Source organism: Cetorhinus maximus, chromosome 3, assembly GCF_964194155.1.
Source record: "Cetorhinus maximus chromosome 3, sCetMax3.hap1.1, whole genome shotgun sequence".
Lineage (NCBI taxonomy): Eukaryota > Metazoa > Chordata > Chondrichthyes > Lamniformes > Cetorhinidae > Cetorhinus > Cetorhinus maximus.
In genome coordinates, this window is record NC_135881.1 from 14,032,900 (window position 1) to 14,056,759 (window position 23,860).

A 23,860-nucleotide genomic window follows, 5' to 3' on the forward strand; every position below is an offset into this window, starting at 1 on the left:
TGGAAGTTACCTTCCCCAGAATATAAAAATCTTTCATGTTGTCATTATGGCCAGCACTTTCTGGAAAAATAAACTTAACTTATTTATTTATGATTTTACCAGTTGTAAAACTTCCAGTCATGTTTCTTTGAAATTCAAAGAGCTAACGCTTCACTCCCCAATTGTCTCTTAATACAAATTTGCATTCGTACTGTATCTACTGGGATCTCATCTTAGCTTGCCCATCTCCATTTCAAAATGCCTGCATTCACACCTATCCCTTTTGATGATTTAAACCTTGCAGTCTGACTGTCTTCAGTTTAACTAAATTACACGCACGCATGCTCAAACACACACACACCTCACAAGCCTGCTTCAGTGTCCCACAGTAATATTAGAAAAATGACATTTCCTTTACACTTGCCATAGAGGGAGTGCACCAGACTGATTCCTGGGATGGCAGGATTGTCCTATGAGGAGAGATTGAGTTTTTTCAGCACTTTGTGGATTTCTGCTTAGAGCTGGTGTGCTTGGTCACTGCCTTTGTGCCCTCCAACACAGCGTGCTTGGCCAGTTCCCTAGACAGCAGCAGATGCACGGTGATTTGGATCTCCCTGGAGCTGATGGTCTGGCGCTTGTTGTAATGGGCCAGACAGGAAGCCTCACCCGTGATGTACTCGCAAATGCCATTGACGAACAAGTTCATGATGCTCATGACCCATGAGGAGACACTCGTGTCGGGGTGAACCTGCTTCATCACTTTGTAGATGGAATAACTCTCTTTCCTGGCTCTCTTCCTCTTCTTGACACCCTTGGGTGGTGTCCTCTTGATGGCTTCCTTGGTACCCTCCTTGGGAGCTCCCGCTTTCTTCTCGTCAACCAAAATTGAGGAGACTGGCTCTGTATTCACTAGAAATTAGAAGAATGAGAGGTGATCTTACAGGGCTTGACAGGGTAGATGCAGGAAGGATGTTCCCCAGCTGGCTGGAGGATCTAGAACCAGGGGGGACAGTCTCAGAACAAGAGGCAAACCATTTAGGACTGAGATGAGAAGGAATTTCTTCACTTGGAGGGTAGTGAATCTTTGGAATTCTCTACCTAGAGGGCTGTGGAGGCTCAGTCATTGATTATGTTCAGGACAAAGATCAATAGATTTTTAGCTAGTAAAGACATCAAGGGTTATGGGGATAGTGAAGTAAAATGGTTTTGAGATATTAGACCATGGCTGATCATGGATGGTGGAGAAGGCTCAAGGGGCTGAATGGCCTACTCTTCTTATTTCCTATGTTCCTATGGTCCATGTTGTAAATCTGAGGGTTCTTCAGGTTGGGGCTGATCGACATAATGACTGAGAGGGGAAATGCTCTGCTCCTCGCTCCTCTTTTCCCCATAGCCCTGCAATTTTTACCCCTTCAAATATCCAATTCCCTTTGGAAAGGTACTATTGAATCTGCTTCCGCTGCCCTTTTGGGAAATGCATTTCAGATCATCATAATTCACTGAGATTTTTTTAAAAACTCTCCTTATCTCTCCCCTAGTTCTTTTGCCAACTGCCTTTGACTCTCTGTCCGCTGACTGCTGATCATTCTGCCATCGGAAATGGTTTCTCCTCATTTACTCTATCAAATTCTTTTCATAATTTTGAACATCTGCATTAACTTTCCCTTTAACCCTCTCTGCAGGCTCCATGCAGTTAGGGCTCAAAAAAGCCCAAGGAGCTGTTCAGTGTCGCTGAGAGTTGCAGTTTGGACCTTGTGTGGTTTGCAGCTCACAGAGAAGCCCTGGGAGCTGTTAGCAGGATCCAGGCATTGAGGGCTCAAAAGTCCTGGGGAAACGTTGATAGCTCAGGGTAGCCTGGAGACTGGAGTTTTGAGAAACCCAGGGTCTGTGCCAGATTAGTGAGGCTAGCGGTCTGCAAAAAGACTTAGAAGTGTGCAGGTAATTTGAAACAGGAGTGCAGCTTTGTGAGTACTTTGGAATGCACTCTCAGGAGAAGAGATTGAATAATCAGGATGTGAGCAGTCTAAGTTGGAGCAGCATTTGAGGGAATTCAGAGGCTAAATGTTAAAGTGAAGAGTTGAAATCCCTTGTGTGGGAGACTGAGTTTTAACAAGATATTATGATTCTCAGTGGTAACTGACATCTGGGTGGATTGCTGAGAAATCCATGGGCCCTGTCTTTGTTGTACCTGCCATTTAATGTGCAGTGTGGTGTGTTCGACCACAGTTTGCCTGTTAATTCATATTTTCCTCGTGTTAATTCGAATGTTAGAGTTTAAGATGGATGTTGTAGATTGTTTTAATTTGCTGACTTTGTATAGTAAAGTTTGTTTTGTTTACTTAAAACCGTGGAATCTTTTGTGGTTTTATTCTCCTAGTGGGTAACTGGAATTTCAAACTTTGTCTACTTTAAACAAAAAGTCACTGGTCCCTAATTGGATTGTAACACACAACATAATGGTGACGGTCAAACAGTGCCAAATTTGAGTTTAGCAAGGTTATTGATTTCAAAGGAAGGAGGGGGAACCCTGAGGGGCAGCCCCAAGGTTCTCCAAGACCGAGGATGGAGTGGGGGGTGATGGGGGTCAGGGACGGTATACATGTGTTGCATAGGTATATGTCTTGGGGGGTGGGCGGTGGTGTGTATGTGTGTGTGTGTAAAACTTATATATAACTTTACATGTACATTATGTTACTGTAAACTTTAGATACACCCACACAGTCTAGCTCCTTTTTAAATGTTAACCACAGACTTAACTGCGAAGCAGAAAGCAGAGCTTTCAAGATGCACAGATTTGCCTGATCTTTAGCAAAGGTCATTGTCGCACTTTTTACACAAACTATAAAAAATTATAAGTATTTTTCGTTCATCCCCTGATCCTTTTGTCCCCTGAAACCATTGAGCCATAATGAGGTACAAAATCCAGGGGTGATCGAGCAGCTGATTTAACCTCTCCCAAGAGCCTATTCTTTTTGCTTGAGCATAGGTAGCAAGTATGGTTTGGTCTGTTTACTGAGGAAATGTGAAAACATCAGAAGCCCTTTTTTAAAAAAAAAAATAAGATTAAAGTGTGTCTGAAAATGAGTTCAATCCCTCTTCCTTCAAATATGTTATGTGGGAAAATATGCCTTGAAGCTACAAACACTCCTTGTACAACCTGCTCCTGATCAAAGTCACAATGCATTATAAGTACTTGAGGTTGCAGACACTTCCTGCCTGTCACACCTGGGCTAATGTAAATTTGTTTGTCACCCTTTTGCAAAAAAAAAATGAAAGGAATCGAAAGATTCATTTGCAATGCACAGAAAAATTCTCATGGGACAGAAGCTATAGGAACAGACCATCCCACAAACTGAAACCCGGATTCTGACCTCCAGCACGAATAGTAATTCCTCGTGGAATTGACTGGCCCGATGTTTACTTAATATAAATTGAATTTTGCAGCCTTAAAAGAACTCATGACTATATTTAGTAGAATAATTTGCATTGTTGCGTGCTGTCCCTTTTGTGTTCTAAGTGTCAGCAGTGGCTGTGTGGTCTCACTCTCACCTCTGAGTCAGAAGGTTGTGGCTTCAAGCCTCACTGCAGGGACTGGTCCAGACTGATTCCCTCCCCCCCCCTCCCCCCCCCAAAAAATATACTTCATTCATAAAGTTTATAAAAGTACATTACATGACCATTCAAAGTAAGGTGCAAAAACCAAATTAGTTTCTTCCAATCCTTTATTGTTACTCATGACAGTTACAAATGCAGTTAATATTTACGATATACATTACAGGTCAAACATAGAATCTGAGGGAAAAGATAAAAGCAAAATACTGCGGATGCTGGAAACCCTGAAATAAAAGTAGAAAATGCTAGAAAAACTCAGCAGGTCTGACAGCATCCGTGGAGAGAGAAACAGAGTTAACGTTTCTAGTCTGTATGACCCTTCTTCAGAACTAAAGGGAAGTAGAAACGTGATGAAATTTAGACTGTTTAAGGGAGTGGGGGGGAGGGGGGAGCAGGTGAAGCTGGATAGAAGGTCAGCAGTTCCAGTGAAGCCCAACTCAAACTTCAGAAACAGCACCTCACCTTCCGATTAGGCACTTTACAGCCTTCCGGACTTAACATTGAGATCAACGACTTCAGACCATGAATTCTCTCCTCTATCTTCACCCCTTTTTTAATCCCCTTTTTAAAAATGTATTTCTATTTTTTATCCACTTATTTTCATTTTTATTCGTTTATCCCCTTTTTCCATCCTTTTCCACCCCCCCCACTCCCAAAATCGACGTTACTTGTTCCATGTTGTTCTTTCACAGAGTGCTTACCCTTGTTCTGCTATTAACACATTCTGCTTCCTTATCTTTATGGCGCTATCACCGCCTCCTTTAGCTCTCACCACTACCATGACACCTTTGTCAATCTCTCCTTGGCCCCCGCCTATCGCTGGCCTTCTATCCAGCTTCACCTGCTCCACCCCACTCCCTTACTAATTTCACCACGTTTCTACTTCTCTTTCGGACTTGAAACGTTAACTCTGTTTCTCTTTCCACAGATGCTGTCAGACCTGCTGAGTTTTTCCAGCATTTTCTGTTTGTAATACAGCCTGGCAGGTTTTACCCAGTTTCTAACTCCTCCGTTATACCATGGCTGAAAGGCCTTAGACAGTGTGCCGTAAACTTTCTGTGATGATATACTTTCAATGATTTCTAATGTTATGGGATTTTTTTTTACATCCGCCCGAGAGGGGCAGATGGGAGCTGGATTTAATGCCTGATCCGAAAGATGGCACCTCTGACACTGCAGCATGCTACCTCAGTACTGCAGGGGCAGTGTGAGCCTAGATTTTGTGCACGTCTCTGGAGCTGGGGCTTGAACCCATGACCTCTTCTGACTCTAGAATAGTTTAACTTGTATCGCAGACTTAATTCCGCTGCGGCCTCCACGGTGAACACCTCTTACCTTAAATTACAATACTTTTGTCTCCTGAATCTGCCTCTACAGCCACAACAGACGATGTTCAATGCCGAAGCAACAGACTTTTTTTTAATTCCAAAAGTATACTTTATTCATAAAATTTGTAAAAGTACTTTTTGAAACATTATGATTGAAAATGCAGAAAGCGCAATAAAATTCAACTCATCTCCTTCCGCTCCACTCGTGGGTGCCTCCTATACGTTTAGCCAAGGCAGCACCATTTCTCTCTCAGTTTAACCCTTGATGTTTACGAGGTACATTCCACGTCAGGCACACAGCCCACGGGGCCGTACAAATTCACCAGCCCCCTCAAGCGTGCCGTGGCTGAAAGGCTTCGGACAGCGACCTTTCTCCGTTGCGCCCTGGGCACAAGGTGCATCGTCTCCCGAGACGGACGGATGCCAGACAAGAATGCCTATCAAAGTGCAACAACTTTGAAGTGTGACACTTAACTTTTGTTTTTATTTAAAAAAAAACACCCATGAAATAAGGTAGTTGCAGAGAGGAGCAAAAAAAGCTGGTGGGATCAAAATTTGCAACAAAAAAAAAAGGAAGAGGAGGAGGAGAGGGGGGGGAAGAAAAGTTTTTTTTTGTCTGCTGCAACAATACAGCAGGGGAGAACTTGGAGAGAGAGGGAGAGAGAGAGAATTGGCTGATTCTAAATCCAAGCAATCCTCATCTGATCGAGAAGCTCCAATCAGGGTTTGCAGTGTGTGAGGTTCTGCCATTGTGTGTGTGTGTGTGTGTGTGTTTGTGGTGTGTGTGTTGCCTCTCCTCTTCCCTTGGTGTGAACATGCTGGATGAGCCAGTGCAGAGAGGGAGCTGAGGCTGGGCTGGCTGGGTGAGGAGGGGGAGAGGGGGAGAGGGGAGGGGGAGGGGGGTAGGGGGTGGAGGGGGGGTGAGGTTGAGAGACTGCGCATGGACGGCGCAACTTTCCCGCACGCCTTGTGCTCGCCTGAGAGTGCGGGAGGAGGAGGAGGAGGAGGAGGAGCAGCTCTGCACCGCCAAAAACTGGCCTCAAAATGGTAAATCTCAAACCCCCCCCCCCCTCAATAATCTCTCATTGTCCATTTTATTACCATTTGCTGACGATTCTGCGTCTCACCGAAAAAGAGCGTATTTAAAGGACTATGGATGCTTGTTGGAAGCATGTTTGTCTGAGGGGGGGGGGGGGGGTGGATGTAGTGGTGGAGGAGATGAGGGGGTGGGGGGGGGGGGGAGAAGGCAGGCGGTGTGTTTTTCTTCTGCAACACTGCGGATTTTTTTCCTTCGCAAATATTATTTTTTTTTTTGGCCGGGATGAAGGGGAGGGTAAATGTTTTTTTAACCCCCTCCCCTCTCCTCCCGCCAGCCCCCCCCCCCACACACACACACACACACACACTGAGAGGAGGCGGTGGGGGAGAATTCCATCCTTCACTCCCGGTAAAAACAATGGGACTCAGTTGGTAACAAAGAGTTAAATTCCTTAAGATGGGAATGCTAAGGGGAGTGGGGGAGGGTAGGGGGGGGGTGGGAGGGGGGGGGGGGTTGTTGCTGCGGGAATAGACCAGGCCCGCCTGCCTTTTAAAGCAAGTTTTTTTTTTAAAATTAAAATTGTGGTTTATTGTATTAATCTGTTCAGATCTATGGCTCAGGGAAGAGGAGAGAAAAGGATACAGGCGGCACTTTGATGTTTCCATTGCTATTTAATTGTAACAAGTTCTCTCCCCCCCCCCCCCCCCCTTCTCTTATTCTGTCTCCATCTCTTCTGGGATACATTGTACATGGTTACATGGTCAGGCCACAGGGAATCCCCTGGCTTTCTCTTCCTGTCTTGTGGTTTTGAGCTGCTCTGGTGGGAGTTTATTGTCTTGTCATCTCTCACTCCTCTCTTTTGTGTTTTGCCTTTCTGTTTTTTCTCTCTCTCTCTCTCTCTCTTTCTCTTTCTCTCTCAATGTTTAGCTGAGGCAGCGCCATTTCTCCCTCAGTAACTGCTGAGTGACATCTTAGGACAGAAATAGTTAAAAAAAAAGAAAGATTCCCCTTTGCGATGGATTTCAGATTAAGAAATGTTTTGTGAGGTGGTTGTTTCAAATCTTCTGATGCTGTTTAGTCTCCTGTGTGTGTGTGTGTGTGTGTGTGTTTGTTAAATTAACCATTTTAATTTTGTGACATTTTTTTAAAGAAAAGTTGTTTTGCAAAATTGGAATTGTTAGCGGATTTAGCTTTGGTGCAGGTGCCTGTTGAAGAAACTTGTTCGTTTTTTTTCAAGATGCTATCCGGTTTGCAGACATTCAAGTTTTTAATTCTGGTTTTTGCAATGTAGATTTTTTGTTAATGAATGATTATGAATGCCTTTTGCTCTCTCCATCTTCTTGGGTCTGGTCCGTCAGCCCAGAACCCCTTTGAGGTGGGGGGAGAGAGGAGGGTGAATAAATTGAGTATAGGATTCTGGCAGCCAAGTACAATGGCCTATATGTAAACAAACTTTGGTACCTTCAAAGCAATGTGGTTGGACGCTTGCTTCCTTGGCTGACACCTAACACATTCCTAGGTGTAGCACTAATGATGGCTGAGGATTAAAGTGAGTCGACAAGGCGGTAAAGAACGTGCGTTTATAAAGCACGTTTTGAGTCTTCAGGATGTCCCAAGACATTTCATAGCCAGTGAAGTACTTTTGAACTGGAGTTACTGTTGCAACATAGGAAATACAGCAGCAGATTTGCTCGCAAGTAAACTCCCACAGCATGGATGTGATAGGGAGCAGCTAACCTGTTTTCAGGTGTTGGTACACCAGGGAGAACGTCTCTGCTCTTGGGAGTAATGGTTGTTTACCACCTTTGAGGGCAGCTGAAGCCTCAGTTTAACATCTCACCTTTAACAGTGCAGCAGTCCCGTGATTCTGCCTGAAGTGTCTGCTCTGGAGTGGAGTTGAACCCAGAGCCCTCTGATTCAAAGGCATGAGTGCTGCCCATTGACACCTTTCCAAGGGCATTCTCCCTGTGTGAAGTTTTTAGGAGTTATACTGGAGGTTGTTCAAACTACTAAAAGATGCTCCGACACCACTTCAGCGTTAGCATGTGATCTGACCCCTGGAACTATATTGCCACCTTGCATGTTGACGTGTGCCAGAAGTACTTTGGACAGATGTGGGAGTTGCAATATAACATACGAACATACTAATTAGGAGCTAGGAGTCAGCCATTCAGCTCTGGCATTCAATAAGATCATGGCTGATCTGAATGTGACCTCAACTCCACACTCTGCCTATCCCTGATAACCTTTGACTCCCTTGTTAGTCAAGAATTTATCTACTTTGGCCTTAAAAATATTCATTGACCCTGCCTTCTCCACTCTGTGCAAGAGAGTTCCAAAGGCACACAACCCTCTGAGATGAGAAGAAAATTTTCTCTCCGTCTTAAATGAGAGATTCCTTATTTTTAAACTGTTTCCCCTAGTTCCAGTCTCTCCCACAAGGGGAAACATCCTCTCAGCATCCACTCTTGTCAAGTCCCCTCAGAATCTTTCAGTAAGATCATCTGTCAATCTTCTAAACTCCAATGAGTACAGGCCCAGGCTGTCCAACCTTTCCTTGTTAAGATAACTTCCCCACCACCACCCACCATCCCCAGGTATCAGCTGAGTGAGCCTTCTCTGAACTGCTTCTAATGCATTTATATCCCTTCTTAAATAAGGAGACCAAAACTGTACACAATACTCCAGATGTGGTCTCACCAGCACCCTGTACAACTGTAGCAAAACTTTTATATCCCATTCCCCTTACAATAAATGACAGCTTTCCATTTGCCTCCCTAATCACTTGCTGTACCTGCGTACTAACTAATTCTGATTCATGCACCAGGACACCCACATCCACCTGTACCACAGAATTCTGCAATCTCGCTCCATTTAAATAATATTTAACTAGTACTTTAATAACTAATATTTTAATATACAGCTACAGCAACAGAGAACCTGTAGCTTTTCACCTACCCATGGCCCATCGAATGCAGTATTTTGCAGACCTCATTGAGTTGTGGTGCTCACCTGTTGAAAGGGGAGCCTGTGCTTGTCTCAATCTGGCTGCAAATTTTATAGTGAGTTCTGTGCCCCAAGGTTTCTCCTGGCATCAAGTCATCCTAGAGTGAATCTGTTGGGTGTCCGTTTTGGACTGGTTTGGATGCAGTGCCTTGTAGTGTACAGATTTGCTTTTGTACGGTTTTGCCATGACTGCTGCTTCATGCCAATTAAATGTGTATCTGACGTGAATATATCCCTGTTTGCCTCTAACGATTCTCTTGTGCCACTGTAGACCGAGGACTAGGTAGTGTTGTGTTGTCATCTTCCGCTTTCTCCTTCTCCTCACTGTTTGATACATTTTTTAAAAATTCATTCACGGGATGTGGGCTTCGCTGGCCAAGCCAACATTTATTGCCTATCTCTAGTTGCCCTTGAGAAGGTGGTGAGCTGCCTTCTTGAACCGCTGCAGTCCATGTGGTGTAGGAACACCCGCAGTGCTGTTAGGAAGGGAGCTCCAGGGTTTTGACCCAGCGACAGTGAAGGAACGTGATATGTTTCCAAGTCAGGATGGTGAGGGACTTGGAGGGGGACTTCCAGTTGGTGGTGTTCCCATCTATCAGCTGCCCTTGCTGTTCTAGATGGTAGTGTTCTATATCCCATAAAATCTGCCTTTGTTAGGGTCCTATTTTAAATTGGGCAGGTTAATGATCACCCCGTTGCAGCTGTAAAGACCCCGGACTGGTCAGTAAAACATTTTGGGGCTTAACAATGGCTATAGGTAGAAAATTGTTAAAAGGTAAGCAGAGGACTGATGTCAGGGAGTCAGTGTGACCAATGGACTGATCTTCTGAACAGAGGAGTGGAAATGCAGGAACAAGCATTTCACTTCCAACCTCTGCTGCCTGGTCCGCCCCATTAAATTAGATCAATATCTCATAAGAAAGAGGAGCAGTGGGTAGGTCTTTTTGCCCCTTGAGCCTGCTCCACCGTTCATTGAGAACATGGCTGAATTTTTACACTGGCTCCACTTACCTGTGCTATTCCTATACCCTTGATTTCTTTAGTGCTCTGGGATAGAGAATTCCAAAGATTCCCCCCCGCCCCCTCTTAGTGAAGGAATTTCCCCTCATCTCAATCCTAAATCATTCATTGTCACCACAGCCTCAGTGGGGCCGTTGGCATTGTCATCGTCTTCTCTGGCTTTCTTCAAGCCTCCCTCTGTCCACGTCTCAAAGTTATCCACCCATTTGATTTCTCTTCTTCCTCTTCTATTTTTACCCTCAATTTCTCCTTCAGTTGTTGCCCAAATAAGGCTGTCAGGTCTTTGATTCCGATGTCCGTACTTGCCTATCTTTCCTTCTCTAACCGTACCTAATGGATGCTTTTTGATTCCTGAACTTCTACTCTTCATCTAACCCACTCAATTGTCTTTCTGCCCATCCAGCAGATCCTGAGTGCCCTCCGCCGTGCCCACTTTTCAAAAGCTGCTATCCTCCTCTCATCCTCTTTCTTCATAGTCCAACTCTCGTATCATAGAATGCAACACTTCACACTCGCAACTCTACTAGACGTGTTTTTCAGCTTCATGCTGATGGTTTTGGACTCCCAGGCGCTACTTAAATCATGGGTCACACCTCTTGCCATAGCTATTCTAACCTGAATTTCATCCTTGGATGTGACTTTGGTGTTTATCATCGACCCAAGATGCTAAATGGCCAACCCCTTATCCTGAAACTATAACCTTGAATTCCACTCTCCGGTCAGGGTAAAAAGCCTCTCCCATGTTTATCCTGTCAAGTCCTCCAAGAATTTACTTTTCTTTCAATGAGATTGCTGCTCATTCTTCTCAACTTCAGAGAATATAGATCCAATCTACTCAATCATAACTGATCTGTATCCTTTAATCACCTTAAACACCTCAATTGAATCACCCCATAATCTTCTGTGCTCAAGGGAACGTAAGCCTAGTCTATGTAACCAGCCCTTGTATTTTAACCCTTTGGGGGCAAAAAGTCATGGATGAAGAGATGATGGAGGCCGATTGGTTTCTGTGGCAGGATGAACAATGTGGCTTTTCTCTTCAGTATTTGTATTTTGATTTCTGTTAAATGTTGGTCTGATTTTGGTTTAAAATGGCTTATGGTTTTTTGATATGGGTTAGGGTAGTGGTCAACTTTGTGAGGAGAAATGCACTGTTAATCTTGAAATTTCTTCAGTGGTAAAGGAGGTTGACCCTATCATTTGTGCATCACTTTTGAGATACTGAATCTCATCTAGGGCTATGTAACTGCTGTAATCCCCTCCAGCCCTTACAACCTCCCCCCCATCTCTGTAACCCCCTACAGACCTACAACCCTCCTTTCTCTGTAACCAGCTTCAGCCCCTACCACCCGCCCTATCTCTGTAACTTCCTCCAACCCCTACAACCCTCCCTATCTCTGTAACCTCCTCCAGCCCCTACATCCCTCCCTATCTCTGTAACTTCCTCCAGCCCCTACAACCCTCCCTTTCTCTGTAACCTTCTCCAGGCCCTACAATTCTCCCAGATCACAGTATCCCTCTAATTCTGGCCTTGTGAGCATCCCTGAGTTTCATCACTGTTGGTAGCCATCCTTATCCTGCCTGGACCTGAAGTTCTCTTCCTTCACCTCTCTACCTTTCTCTCTCATTCTTTAAGTCACTTCTTAAAAGCTACCTCTTTGACCAAGCCTTTAATCATTTATCCAAGTATCTCCAAAAGAGACTTGATGTCACGTTTTGGTTGATAACGCTCCTGTGAAGCGCTTTGGGATGTTTTACAACATTAAAGGTGCTATATAAATGCAAGTTACCTTGAATCCACCAAATCCAGGGATTGGCTACAGTCTCGTAGGAAGGTATGGTTGTTGGTTAGGGACAGAGAGTTGGAAATGGAGAATAACAGGAATGTGTATTTCATCCTACTCAATTTTAAAGTCAACGGAGCCTAGAATAGTGCTTGTGGTGAAATTGTGGATGAGTCACTTCTCATTACTTGTGCTGGCTGTGATTGGAGCTGTGTGGAAGCAGAGTAAATTGGATAAACCTGGCTATTGGCTCAATTGAGATGGCACCAAACCTGAATGAACCTCACAGTTTCCTCGGTGCTCAGGTGTTGAGGCAAGCTGTGAAACATTGAAACTGATGTTCCAACATCTGTGTGCACACAGCCCGCTGTCTGCTTTGACTCGATCCAGCATCGCTTTGTGGAATCGCTAGGCTCAGTTTTTAACTTCCCGTGTGGGAGCGATGGGTTGGGGGGGGGGGTCAAAATCAAAAGGGTCGTGTAAGAATTCACGGAAGTTATTTTTTGTGTGTGGTGCATGGTGTGTTTGGAGGAAATGCAGCTCGAACAGCAGATCAGGCGGCTTTCCCAATCATTGATCCACACACTCGGACCGGGAATCTTCCAGATTTGAAGCTTAGCTGACGGCGTTAACTGAACAGGACAACAGTACAGTCAGCTTATGCTCACGAGTGGAAATACAGCCAGGGTTACAGTTCCATTTCATTATCCAGTGACCCCCTTCCTGGAAAGTGATGTGTGTATATACAGTCTCTCATTATGTCAGGACAGGATTGGCTCTGCCTTGTCAACTCCTGTACTTGTCTGATGCTTAACAGTTTCTCATCAGGCTAATCACAATTATAGGAACAGGAGAAAGCTGTTTCGCCCGTCGAACCTGTTCTACCATTCAACGTCTATACCTGCCTTCGCCCCACATCCCTTAGATTATTGTTTACCAAAAGTGATATCAATTTTTAATTTAAAAATTGGCAATTGATCTAACATCTGTCATTTGCAGAAGAGAGCTCCAAACTTCAACCACTGCTCGCATTTACTAACTTTATTCCTGAAAGGTGCTTCACAGGAGCAGTACAAAACAAAATATGACACCCATCCTGACCACACGTGGTAAAGAGGTTACTCAGGAATTCCTGACTGGATTTATTTTGTTTTTATTCATTCATGGGAATTGGTCGTCACTGGCTAGGCCAGCATTTATTGCCCATTCCTAATTGCCCTGGAGAAAGCAGTGTTGAGCTACCTTCTTGAACTGCTGCAGTCCATGTGGTGTAGGGAGGGAGGGAGTGCTGTTAGGGAGGGAGTTCCAGGATTTTGACCCAGTGACAGTGAAAGAATGGTGATATATTTCCAAGTCAGGATGGTGAGTGACTTCGAGGGGGACTTCCAGGTGGTGGTGTTCCCATATGTCTGCTGCCCTTGCCCTTCTAGATAGTAGCGGTCGTAGGTTTGGAAGGTGCTGCCTAAAAAGCCTTGGTGAATTTCTGCAGTGCATCTTGTAGATGGTACACACTGCTGCCACTGTGCGTCAGTAGTGGAGGTAGTGAATGTTTATGGATATTGTGCCAATCAAGCAGGGTGTTTTGTCCTGGACAGTGTCGAGATTCTTGAGTGTTGCAGAAGCTACGCTCATTCAGGTTAGTGGGAAGTATTCCATCACACTCCTGACTTATTCCTTGTAGATGGTGGACAGGCTTTGGAGAGTCAGGAGGTGAGTTTCTTGCCACAGGACTCCTAGCCTCCGACCTGCTCTTGTAGCCACAGTATTTATATAGCTAGTCCAGTTCAGTTTCTGGTCAATGATAACCCCAAGGTTGCGATAGTGGGGTATTCAGTGATGCATCTCGTGTTGGAGATGGCCATTGCCTTGCACTTGTGTGATGTGAATGTTGCTTGTCAATTATCAGCCTAAGCCGGGATATTGTCCAGGTCTTGTTGCGTTTGGACATGGACTGCTTCAGTATCTGAGGAGTCGTGCATGGTGCTGAACATTGTGCACATCCCACTTCTGACCTTATGATGGCAGGAAGGTCATTGATGAAGCAGCTGAAGATGGTTGGGCCTGGGACACTAGTGACTGAAGGGCAAGGGCAGCAGACATATGGGAATACCACCACCTGGAAGTTCCCCTCGAAGTCACTCACCATCCTGTCTTGGAAATATATCGCCATTCCTTAACTGTCGCTGGGTCAAACTCCTGGAGCTCCCTCCCTTGCAGCATTGTGGGTGTACCTACACCACAGGGGCTGCAGCGGTTCAAGGCGGCGGCTCACCACCACTTTTGCCAGGGCAATTAGGAATGGGCAATAAAAACTGGCCTAGCCAGTGACGACCAAATCCCATGAAGTATTAAAAACAAAATAAATCCAGTAAGGAATTTCTGAGTAACTTCATTACCACCATATTTTGTATTTTTATTATCTAGCATTGGGCTTATCCACAAATGGAAACAAATTTCTACCTATCAAACTCTTTCATGATCTTAAATCACTCCTCAGCATTCTCTTGTCGAGGGAAATGAGCACTAGCCTGTTCAGTCTCTCAAGGTAGTTAAAGCTTTTTAGCATACTAACTTTCCACTAATCTCGATCTTGCATTCAGCCTGTGCTGTTGCACGTTTTAGTAACATTTTGGGTTCATCTGGTCCATACCACTTAATAATTTATATGGTCCGAAGTTCTTTTGCCCTCTCAAACCCAACTGTTTTCTTTGGCATTATCAAGTTGGAGTCCCTGGAATATTTGAGCAGCTTGTTTTCATTTTATTTATTGCAGCATTTTAAAATGTGAGCTGTTTTAAACAGATGGACGCCTGGTAACCCAAACTAGTCCATTATATTTGGACATTTTAAGAGTGGGAGTTTTGAGGCCGACCGCAAGATGTAATTTTAACAGGAAAAGCTGAGGGAGAACGTATGGAGAGAGAACAATCATCAAAATAGAACTTTGTCCATTTCAGTCCTCTTTTCTAACCTTTCACCTTTTTTGCTTTGTTTTCACCTTGGTTTGTATATGTGAAAAAAAAACCCCTGGCAGAGTATTGGGTATTGCACTGTGCCATATAGAAGGAGAAAGCCCCTGGTTTGACTTGAAATCTACATTTAGCTCCTTTTTTGTTCATTCGTTCATGTCACGTGGGCATCCCAATCCCTAACTGTTTTTGAGAAGATGGTGGCGAGCCACCTTCTTGAAGAAAGCTAAGTGGCTTGCTAGGCCAATTCAGGGGACATTCAAGAGTCAACCGCATTGAAAAGAAAAAAAAAGTGCATTTATGTAGCACTTTTCATGCCCATTGGACGCCTCAAATACTGAAAGGCCTGGATAGAGTGGACGTGGGGAAGATGTTTCCATTAGTAGGAGAGACCAGGACCCAAGGGCACAGCCTCAGAGTAAACAGAGAACAGAGATGAGGAGAAACTTCTTTAGCCAGAGAGTGGTGAATCTATGGAATTCATTGCCACAGAAGGCTGTGGAGGCCAGGTCATTGAGTGTATTTAAGACCGAGATAGATAGGTTCTTGATTGGTAAGGGGATCAAAGGTTACGGGGAGAAGGCGGGAGAATGGGGTTGAGAAAGTTATCAGCCATGATCGAATGGCGGAGCAGACTCAATGGGCCGAATGGCCTAATTTCTGCTCCTATGTCTTATGGTCGAAAACGCTTCACTTTTGTGTAGCGGAGTTGCTGTTGTAATTTGGAAATGCTGCAGCCAATATTTGCACAGCAAGCTCCTACAGACAATGTTGTGATAATGAGCAGATAACCTATTTTATTCTTTCATGGGATGTGGCAAGGTCAGCATTTGTTGCCCATCCTTAATTGCCCTTGAACGGAGTGGCTTGCTAGGCCATTTCAGAGGGCAGTCAAGAGTCAACCATATTGTTGTGGGTCTGGAGTCACATGTAGACCAGACCGGGTAAGGATGGGCAGATTTCCTTCCCTAGAGGACATTAGTGAACCAGATGGGTTTTTCGAACAATTGGTGGTAGTTTCATGGTCACCATTACTGAGACTGGCTTTCACTTCCAGATTTTATTAACTGAATTCAAATTCCATCAGCTGCCGTGGTGGGATCTGACGTTTATTGAGGGATAAATACTGGCCAGGACACCAGGGATAACTCCCCTACTCTTCTTCAAAAGAGTGCATGGGATCCTTTACATCCATCCAAGCAGGCAGATGGGGTTGGGAGGTGGTGGGGCCTTGGCTTAATGTCCCATCCGCAAGACGACAGCTCCGGCAGCGCAGCGTCCCCTCAGCATTGCAGTGGATTGTCAGCCTTGAGTTTTGTGGGACTGGCGTGGAGTTGAGTCCAGGAATGGTAAGGATAGCAGAATCCCTCCCCCAAAGGATATCCGTGAACCAGATGGACTTTTATGACAGTCCAGCAGTTTTATGGTTACCGTTACTGATGTTAACCTTTTGATCAAGGTTTATTTAATTCACTGAATTTGAATTCTGCAGCTGCTGTGGTGGGATTAGAACTTGTGTCTGTGGGTCTTTCGGCCTGACCTCTGGATTATTAGCCCAGCACCATAGCCACTATGCTACTGTGAGATGTAATGTTTGGACTATACCTTTTAGCTTAAGAACAGAACATTTCTAACACCCTCCACTATCATTTGTTTTTACTTGTGGTAGAAAAGTGTTGTAGACACTCGGGTAAGGACTGGCTCAGGCTCCCAAGCAGTGCCTCCCAAGGTTGAAGAGCCAGCTGACGCTTGGTGAGTGACGCTTGGTGGCGACCATAATTTGGACAGTCTAGCGTTTAGTTGTTAGCTGTGGCTCAGTGGGTGGCATCCCCATCCCTGAGCCAGCCAGCCAGCAACAGGCTCAGGTCCCATTCCTGAGAATTGAGAATGGAATCTAAGCTGACACCCCCGCCGCTCAGTACTGAGATGTCAGAGGATGAGACGTCTTTAGGATGAGGCGTTAAATCGAGGCCTTGTCTCCCCTCAAGTGAGTGTAAAAGATCCTGTGGCACTATTTTGAAGAAGAGTTATCCCTGGTGCCCCACCAATATTTATCCCTCAACCAACACCATTTAAAGCAAAAGATTATTTGGATGTTATTAAATTGCTGTTGGTGGGGAGCTTGCTGTGTGTAAATTGGTTGCTGCATGTCCTATGTTACAGCAGTGCCAAAAAGTGCTTTATTGGCTGTGAAGCACCTTGGGAATATCCGGAGGTTCTCAAAGGCGCTATATAAATGCAATTTTTTGTTTTTAGTGATAGGGTGGGTCTGGGAATTAAATAAGGAAACAAATGGGAAACCTTTTTTTTGGGGAGGAGTTTGATGTGAAGCTGCAGCAGGATTAGAAATTCTTGGCAGGGATGAAGAGCGCCCAAGCTGGTTTGCTGAGATTGAAATGGACTTCAACGGTCTCTCTCTCTATGATCCACGTGTCTCACGCACAAGTCCCTTAAGAGGGAAGTGAGTGAGTGAGTCACTGACTTATGAAGTGTGAATGCATTGTCTGAGGAGATCCCTTGAAGGTTTGGGTTAACCCATTGAGTGACTCAACCATCAGGAAACAATGAGATTTTAAACTCCTGGTTTCTGCTGAATGACTTGATCTGTGTTGAAGGAGCGTGTGGGAGTTTGCAGTTAGGCTTGTTGTCCCTGGGCTGAGGAGTGATATTTCAGATGAGGTTGTGACTCCTTTCTTATAATCTACATTTCATGGACATGAGATTAGCACAGTGCTGCGCACTGCTGTGATTGAGTGGCCTTGTTATTCACCCTCAAAACTGGTGTATACGATGTGCGTTTGAATAAGGGAGCAGAGAGGAGCCAGAAGCCTGTGAGGTTCCAGCAAAGTGATCCCTGTATTACACAGGCTCATTTTGGGCTTGTGTGTGTGTGCGCGCGTTTGTGTGTTCTCTCTTGCCTTTGTTTCTCCTCTCTCAACTAATGTGCGTTCTTGCTGTGTATTATCTTTCCTTGTTCCTCTTATTTTCCTCTGCCACTTCTCCTCTGTTGAATATCTCTATGAGACTACCCTTCCTGCTCTCCTACCTGTCCTTCTACTCCTCAGCTCGACTCTGGTCAAGAACATAGGAAATAGGATCAGGGGTAGACCATATGGCCCATCGAGCCTGCTCCACCATTCAGTACGATCATGGTTGACCTTGGGCTTCAACTCCTGGCCACTCCTCGTAGCCCTTAATTCCCCGAGAGACCAAAAATCTATCTATCCCAGCCCTAAATGTATTCAACATTGGAGCGTCCACAACCCTCTGGGGTAGAGAAATCCAAAGACTCATAATGCTTTGAGTGAAGAAACTACTCTTATCATGAGACGGTGTCCCTGTGTTTTAGATTCCCCAATCAGGGGAAAAGTGTAAAGGTAGAAGCATAGGAGTAGGCCATTCGGCCTTCCAGCCTGCTCCGCCATTCAACTAGATCATGGCTGATGTACCTCAATGTCATCTTCCTGCACTATCCCCTTATCCCTTAGTGTCATTGGTATCTAGAAATCTATCGATCTCTGCTTTGAACATACTCGATGACTGAGCCTCCACAGCCATCTGGGGTAGAGAATTCCAAAGATTCACCACCCTCTGAGTAAAGAAATTCCTCCGCATCTCAGCCCTAAGTGGCCAACCTCGTACTCTTGAGACTGTGCCCCCTGGTGCTAGATCACCCTTCCAGCCAGGGGAAACATCCTTCCTGCATCTACTCTGTCAAGACCTTTAAGAATTTTTTAATGTTTCGATGAGATCACCTATCATTCTTCTAAGCTCTAGAGAATGCAGGCCCTGTCTCCTCAATCTATCCTCATGGAACAATCCCGTCATCCCAGGGATTAGTCTGCCAAACTTTTGTTGTACTCCCTCTATAGCCAGTATATCCTTGCTTAGGTAAGGAGACCAAAACTGCACACACTACTCCAGGTGTGGACTCACCAAGGCTTTCTAAAACTGCAGCAAGACTTCCTTACTCTTGTACTCAAATCCCCCTGCAATAAAGGCTAATATACTGTCTGCCTTCCTAATTGCTTGTTGCACCTGCTTGTTAGCTTTCAGTGACTTATGAACAAGGACACCCAGGTCCCTTTGGACAACAACACTTCCCAACCTCTCCTCATTTAAGAAATACTCCAAAGTAGATTACTTCACCTTTTTCCACATTATATTCCATCTGCCATGTTCTTATCCACTCACTTAGCCTGTCTAAATCTCATTGAAGCCTCTTTGCATCCTCCTCACAACTCACATTCCCACCAAGATTTGTGTCATCAAATTTGGAAATGTTACAGGACTGTCCCGGCAGACCGATCGTGTCAGCCTGTTCCTGCCCCACGGAACTCATTTCTTGCTATCTTGACTCCATTCTCTCTCCCCTTGTCCAGTCCCTTCCCACCTACATCCGTGATTCCTCTGACACCCTACATCATATCAACAATTTCCAGTTCCCTGGCCCCAACCGCCTCCTCTTCACCGTGGACATCCAATCCCTCTACACCTCCATCCCCCACCAGGATGGTCTGAGGGCTCTCCGCTTCTTCCTCGAACAGAGGCCCGAACAGTCCCCATCCACCACCGCTCTCCTTCGTCTGGCTGAACTTGTTCTCACAGTGAACAATTTCTCCTTAAACTCCTCTCACTTACTCCAAATAAAAGGTGTGGCTATGGGTACCCGCATGGGCCCCAGCTATACCTGTCTCTTTATGGGGTATGTGGAACATTCCTTGTTCCAGTCCTATTCTGGCCCCCTCCCACAACTCTTTCTCCGGTACATCGATGATTACTTCGGTGTTGCTTCGTGCTCTCGTCTGGGCCTGGAAAAATTTATTAATTTTGCTTCTAATTTCCACCCCTCCATCATTTTCACATGGTCCATCTCTGACACTTCCCTTCCCTTCCTTGACCTCTCTGTCTCAATTTCTGGTGATAGACTGTCCACCAATATCCATTACAAGCCTACCGACTCCCACAGATACCTTGACTACAGCTCTTCACACCCCGCTTCCTTTAAGGACTCCATCCCATTCTCTCAGTTCCTTCGCCTCCGTCGCATCTGTTCTGATGATGCCACTTTCAAAAACAGTTCCTCTGACATGTCTTCCTTCTTCCTTAACCGAGGTTTTCCACCCACGGTGGTTGACAGGGCCCTCAACCGCGTCCGGCCCATCTCCCTCGCATCCGCCCTCACACCTTCCTCTCCCTCCCAGAACCATGATAGGGTCCCCCTTGTCCTCACTTATCATCCCACCAGCCTCCGCATTCAAAGGATCATCCTCCGTCATTTTCGCCAACTCCAGCATGATGCCACCACCAAACACATCTTCCCTTCACCCCCTCTGGCGGCATTCCGCAGGGATCGTTCCCTCCGGGACACCCTGGTCCACTCCTCCATCACCCCCTACACCTCAACCCCCTCCCATGGCACCTTCCCATGCAACCGCAGAAGGTGCAATACCTGCCCCTTCACTTCCCCTCTCCTCACTTGGTCCAAGGGCCCAAACACTCTTTTCAAGTGAAACAGCATTTCACTTGTACTTCCCTCAATTTAGTCTACTGCATTCGTTGCTCCCAATGCGGTTTCCTCTACATTGGAGAGACCAAACGCAGACTGGGTGACCACTTTGCGGAACACCTTTGGTCTGTCCGCAAGCATGACCCAGACCTCCCTGTCACTTGCCATTTCAACACTCCACCCTGCTCTCATGCCCACATGTCTGTCCTTGGCCTGCTGCATTGTTCCAGTGAAGCTCAACGCAAACTGGAGGAACAACACCTCATCTTCCAACTAGGCACTTTACAGCCTTCCGGACTGAATATTGAGTTCAACAATTTTAGATCATGAACTCTCTCCTCCATCCCCACCCACTTTCTGATTCTCCCCCCCCCCCCTTTTTTTTCCAATAATTTATATAGATTTTTCTTTTCCTAACTATTTCCATTATTTTTAAATGTACTTTCATCCATTGTTTTATCTCTACCTTTTAGCCTTTTTCAATTCCTTCACTCCACCCCACCCCCACTAGGGCTATCTGTACCTTGCTGGTCCTGCTTTCTACCCTTAATTAGCACATTCCTTAGATAATATCACCACCTTCAACATCTCTTTGTCCTTTTGTCTGTGACATCTTTTGGTTATCTCCACCTATCACTGGCCCTCTATCCAGCTCTATTTGTCCCAGCCCCCTTAAACCAGCTTATATTTCACCTCTCTTCTATTTTTACTTAGTTCTGTTGAAGGGTCATTCGGACTCGAAACGTTAACTGTGTTCCTCTCCGCCGCTGCTGCCAGACCTGCTGAGTTTTTCCAGGTATTTTTGTTTTTGTTTTGGAAATATTACATTTGATCTCCACATCTAAATCATTGATATAGATTGCGAATAGCTGGGGCCCAAGCACTGATCCTTGCGGTACCCCCTGGGATAGTCAGATTTTTGGTCTCTCAGGGAATTAAGGGCTATGAGGAGTGGCCAGGAAGTTGAAGCCCAAGATCAACCATGATCGTATTGAATGGTGGAGCAGGCTCGATGGGCCATATGGTCTACCCCTGACAACTTGAGAATGATCCGTTTGTCTCTACTCTGTTTTCTGTCTGTTAACCAATCCTCAATCCATGCCCAGTATATTACCCCCAGTCCCATGTGCTCCAGTTTTGCTTACTAGCCTGTGTAGGACCTTATCGAAAGCCTTCTGAAAATCCAAATATACCACATCCACAAGTTCTCCCTTATCTATTCTGCTAGTTATACCCTCAAAAAACTCCCAACAGTTTTGTCAAATATAATTTCCCTTTCATACATCCAAGGTGACTCAGCCTAATCTCACCATTATTTTCCAAACGCCCAGTTATCCCATCCTTTAGAATAGATTCTAGAATTTTCCCTACTACTGATGTCAGGCTAACAGGTCTGCAGTTCCCTGTTTTCTTTCTCCCTCCTGTCTTAAATAGTGGGGTCACATTTTCTATCTTCCAATCTTCAGGCACCATTCCAGAATCTGTAGAATTTTGAAAGAATATTACCAACACATCCACTATCTCTACAGCCACCTCTTTCAACATTCTGGGATGTAGATCATCAGGTGCAAGGGTATTTAGCAACTTACAGCCCCATTAATTTTTCCAGCGCTACCTTTTTAGTAACACTAATTTCTCTCAATCTCGCTAGGTCCTTGGCTTCCCAATATTTCAGGGAGGCTTTTTGTACCTTCCTCTGTGAAGTCAGACACAAAGTATTTGTTTAGTTTCTCTGTCATTTCCTTATTACCCATTATAAATTTTCCATTCTCTGCCTTAATGGGCCTGCATTTGTCTTTACTCACCTTATCCTTTTCATGTACCTATACCAGCCTGTTTTTATATTCCTCCCTAGTTTACTTTAATGTTTAATTTTCTCTTTCTTTATCAGTTTCTTGGTTCTCTTCTGCTGAATTTTAAAATGTTTAATGTTAAAATGCTCCCAACCCTCCGGCTTATTACTTTTTATGGCAACTTTATCTGCCTCTTCCTTTGATCTGCTCGAACCCTTAACTTCTCTTGTTAGCCATGGTTGAATCACTTTTGCTGCTAGGTTTTTGTACCTTAAAGGAATGTAAATTTGCAAACTATGTATTAATTCTTTAATCGCTAGCCATTGTCTGTCTGCCGTCATACCTTTTAATGTAGTTCCCTAGTCTACCTCTGACAACTTGCCCCGCATACCTTCGTAGTTTCCTTTGTTTAGATTAAAGACCCTAGTTTCGGATTGAACCACATCACTTAATGTAAAATTCTATCTTATTATGGTCACTTTTCTAAAGGTTCCTTTTACAACAAGATTATTAATTAGCCCTTTATTATTGCACAATACTAGATCTAAAATAGTCCTTTCCTTCGTTGGTTCCTAAACCTACTGTTCTAAAAATCCATTGCATATACATTCCAGGAATTTGTCATCCTCGGCATTGGTGCTAATTAGGTTTACACAGTCTATATGTAGATTGAATTCCCCCATGATTTTTTTTCATTCACTCATGGGATGTGGGCATCGCTGGCTAGGCCAGCATTTATTGCCCATTCCTAATTGCCCTGGAGAAGGTGGTGGTGAGCTGCCTCCTTGAACCGCTACAGTCCATGTGGTGTAGGTACACCCACAGTGCTGTTAGAAAGTGAGTTCCAGGATTTTGACCCAGCGACAGTGAAGGAACGGCAATATATTTCCAAGTCAGGATGGTGAGTGTCTTGGAGGGGAACTTCCAGGTGGTGGTGTTCCCACCTATCTGCTGCCCTTGTACTTCTAGATGGTAGTGGACGTGGGTTTGGAAGGTGCTGTCTAAGGAGCCTTGGTGAAATCCTGCAGTGCATCTTGTAGATGGTACACACTGCTGCTATTGTCTGTTGGTGGTGGAGGGAGTGAATGTTTGTGGATGTGGGGCCAATCAAGCGGGCTGCTTTGTCCTGGATTCAAGCTTCTTGAATGTTGTGGGAGCTGCATTCATCCAGGCAAGTGGGGAGTATTCCATCACTCTCCTGACTTGTGCTTTGTAGATGGTGGACGGGCTTTGGGGAGTCAGGAGGTGAGCTAGCTGTCACAGGACTCCTAGCCTCTGACCTGCTCTTGTAGTATTTATATGGCTAGTCCAGTTCAGTTTCTGGTCAATGATAACCCCCCAGGATGTTGATATTGAGTGATTCAATGATGGTAATGCCATTGAATGTCAAGGGGCGATGCTTAGCTTCTCTCTTGTTGGAGATGGTCATTGCCTGGAATTTGTGTGGTGCAAATGTCACTTGTCACTTGTCAGCCCAAGCCTGGGTATTGTCCAGGTCTTGCTGCATTTGAACATGGACTGTTTCAGCATCTGAGGAGTTGTGAATGGTGCTGAACATTATGTAATCATCGCCACTTCTGAGCTTATGATGGTCATTGATGAAGCAGCTGAAGGTGGTTGGGCCGAGGACACTACCCTGAGGAACTAGTGCAGTGATGTCCTGGAGCTGAGATGACTGACCTCCGACAACCACAATCATCTTCCTTTGTGCTAGGTATGACTGCAACCAATGGAATGCTATTCTTTATTACGAGAGGAATTGAACATAAAAGTAAGGATGTTATGCTTCAGTTATACAGGGCATTGGTGAGACCACATCTC

The 23,860-nt window shown here is 45.0% G+C and overlaps 2 protein-coding genes across 2 annotated transcripts in view; one reads left to right on the top strand and one right to left on the bottom strand.

Moving 5' to 3' along the window:
- zbtb47b (zinc finger and BTB domain containing 47b) overlaps positions 1 to 23,860 on the top strand; it is a 254,214-nt gene that overhangs the window by 26,796 nt on the left and 203,558 nt on the right. The gene's annotated exons all lie outside the window — the stretch shown is intronic.
- Positions 473 to 22,000, bottom strand: LOC144672645 (histone H2B 7-like). Its single transcript, XM_078534512.1, has 2 exons — positions 21,937 to 22,000; positions 473 to 888 (listed from the first exon to the last, which is right to left on the bottom strand). The coding sequence occupies exons 1-2, from the start codon at positions 21,998 to 22,000 to the stop codon at positions 473 to 475; spliced, it is 480 nt and encodes a 159-aa protein (XP_078390638.1).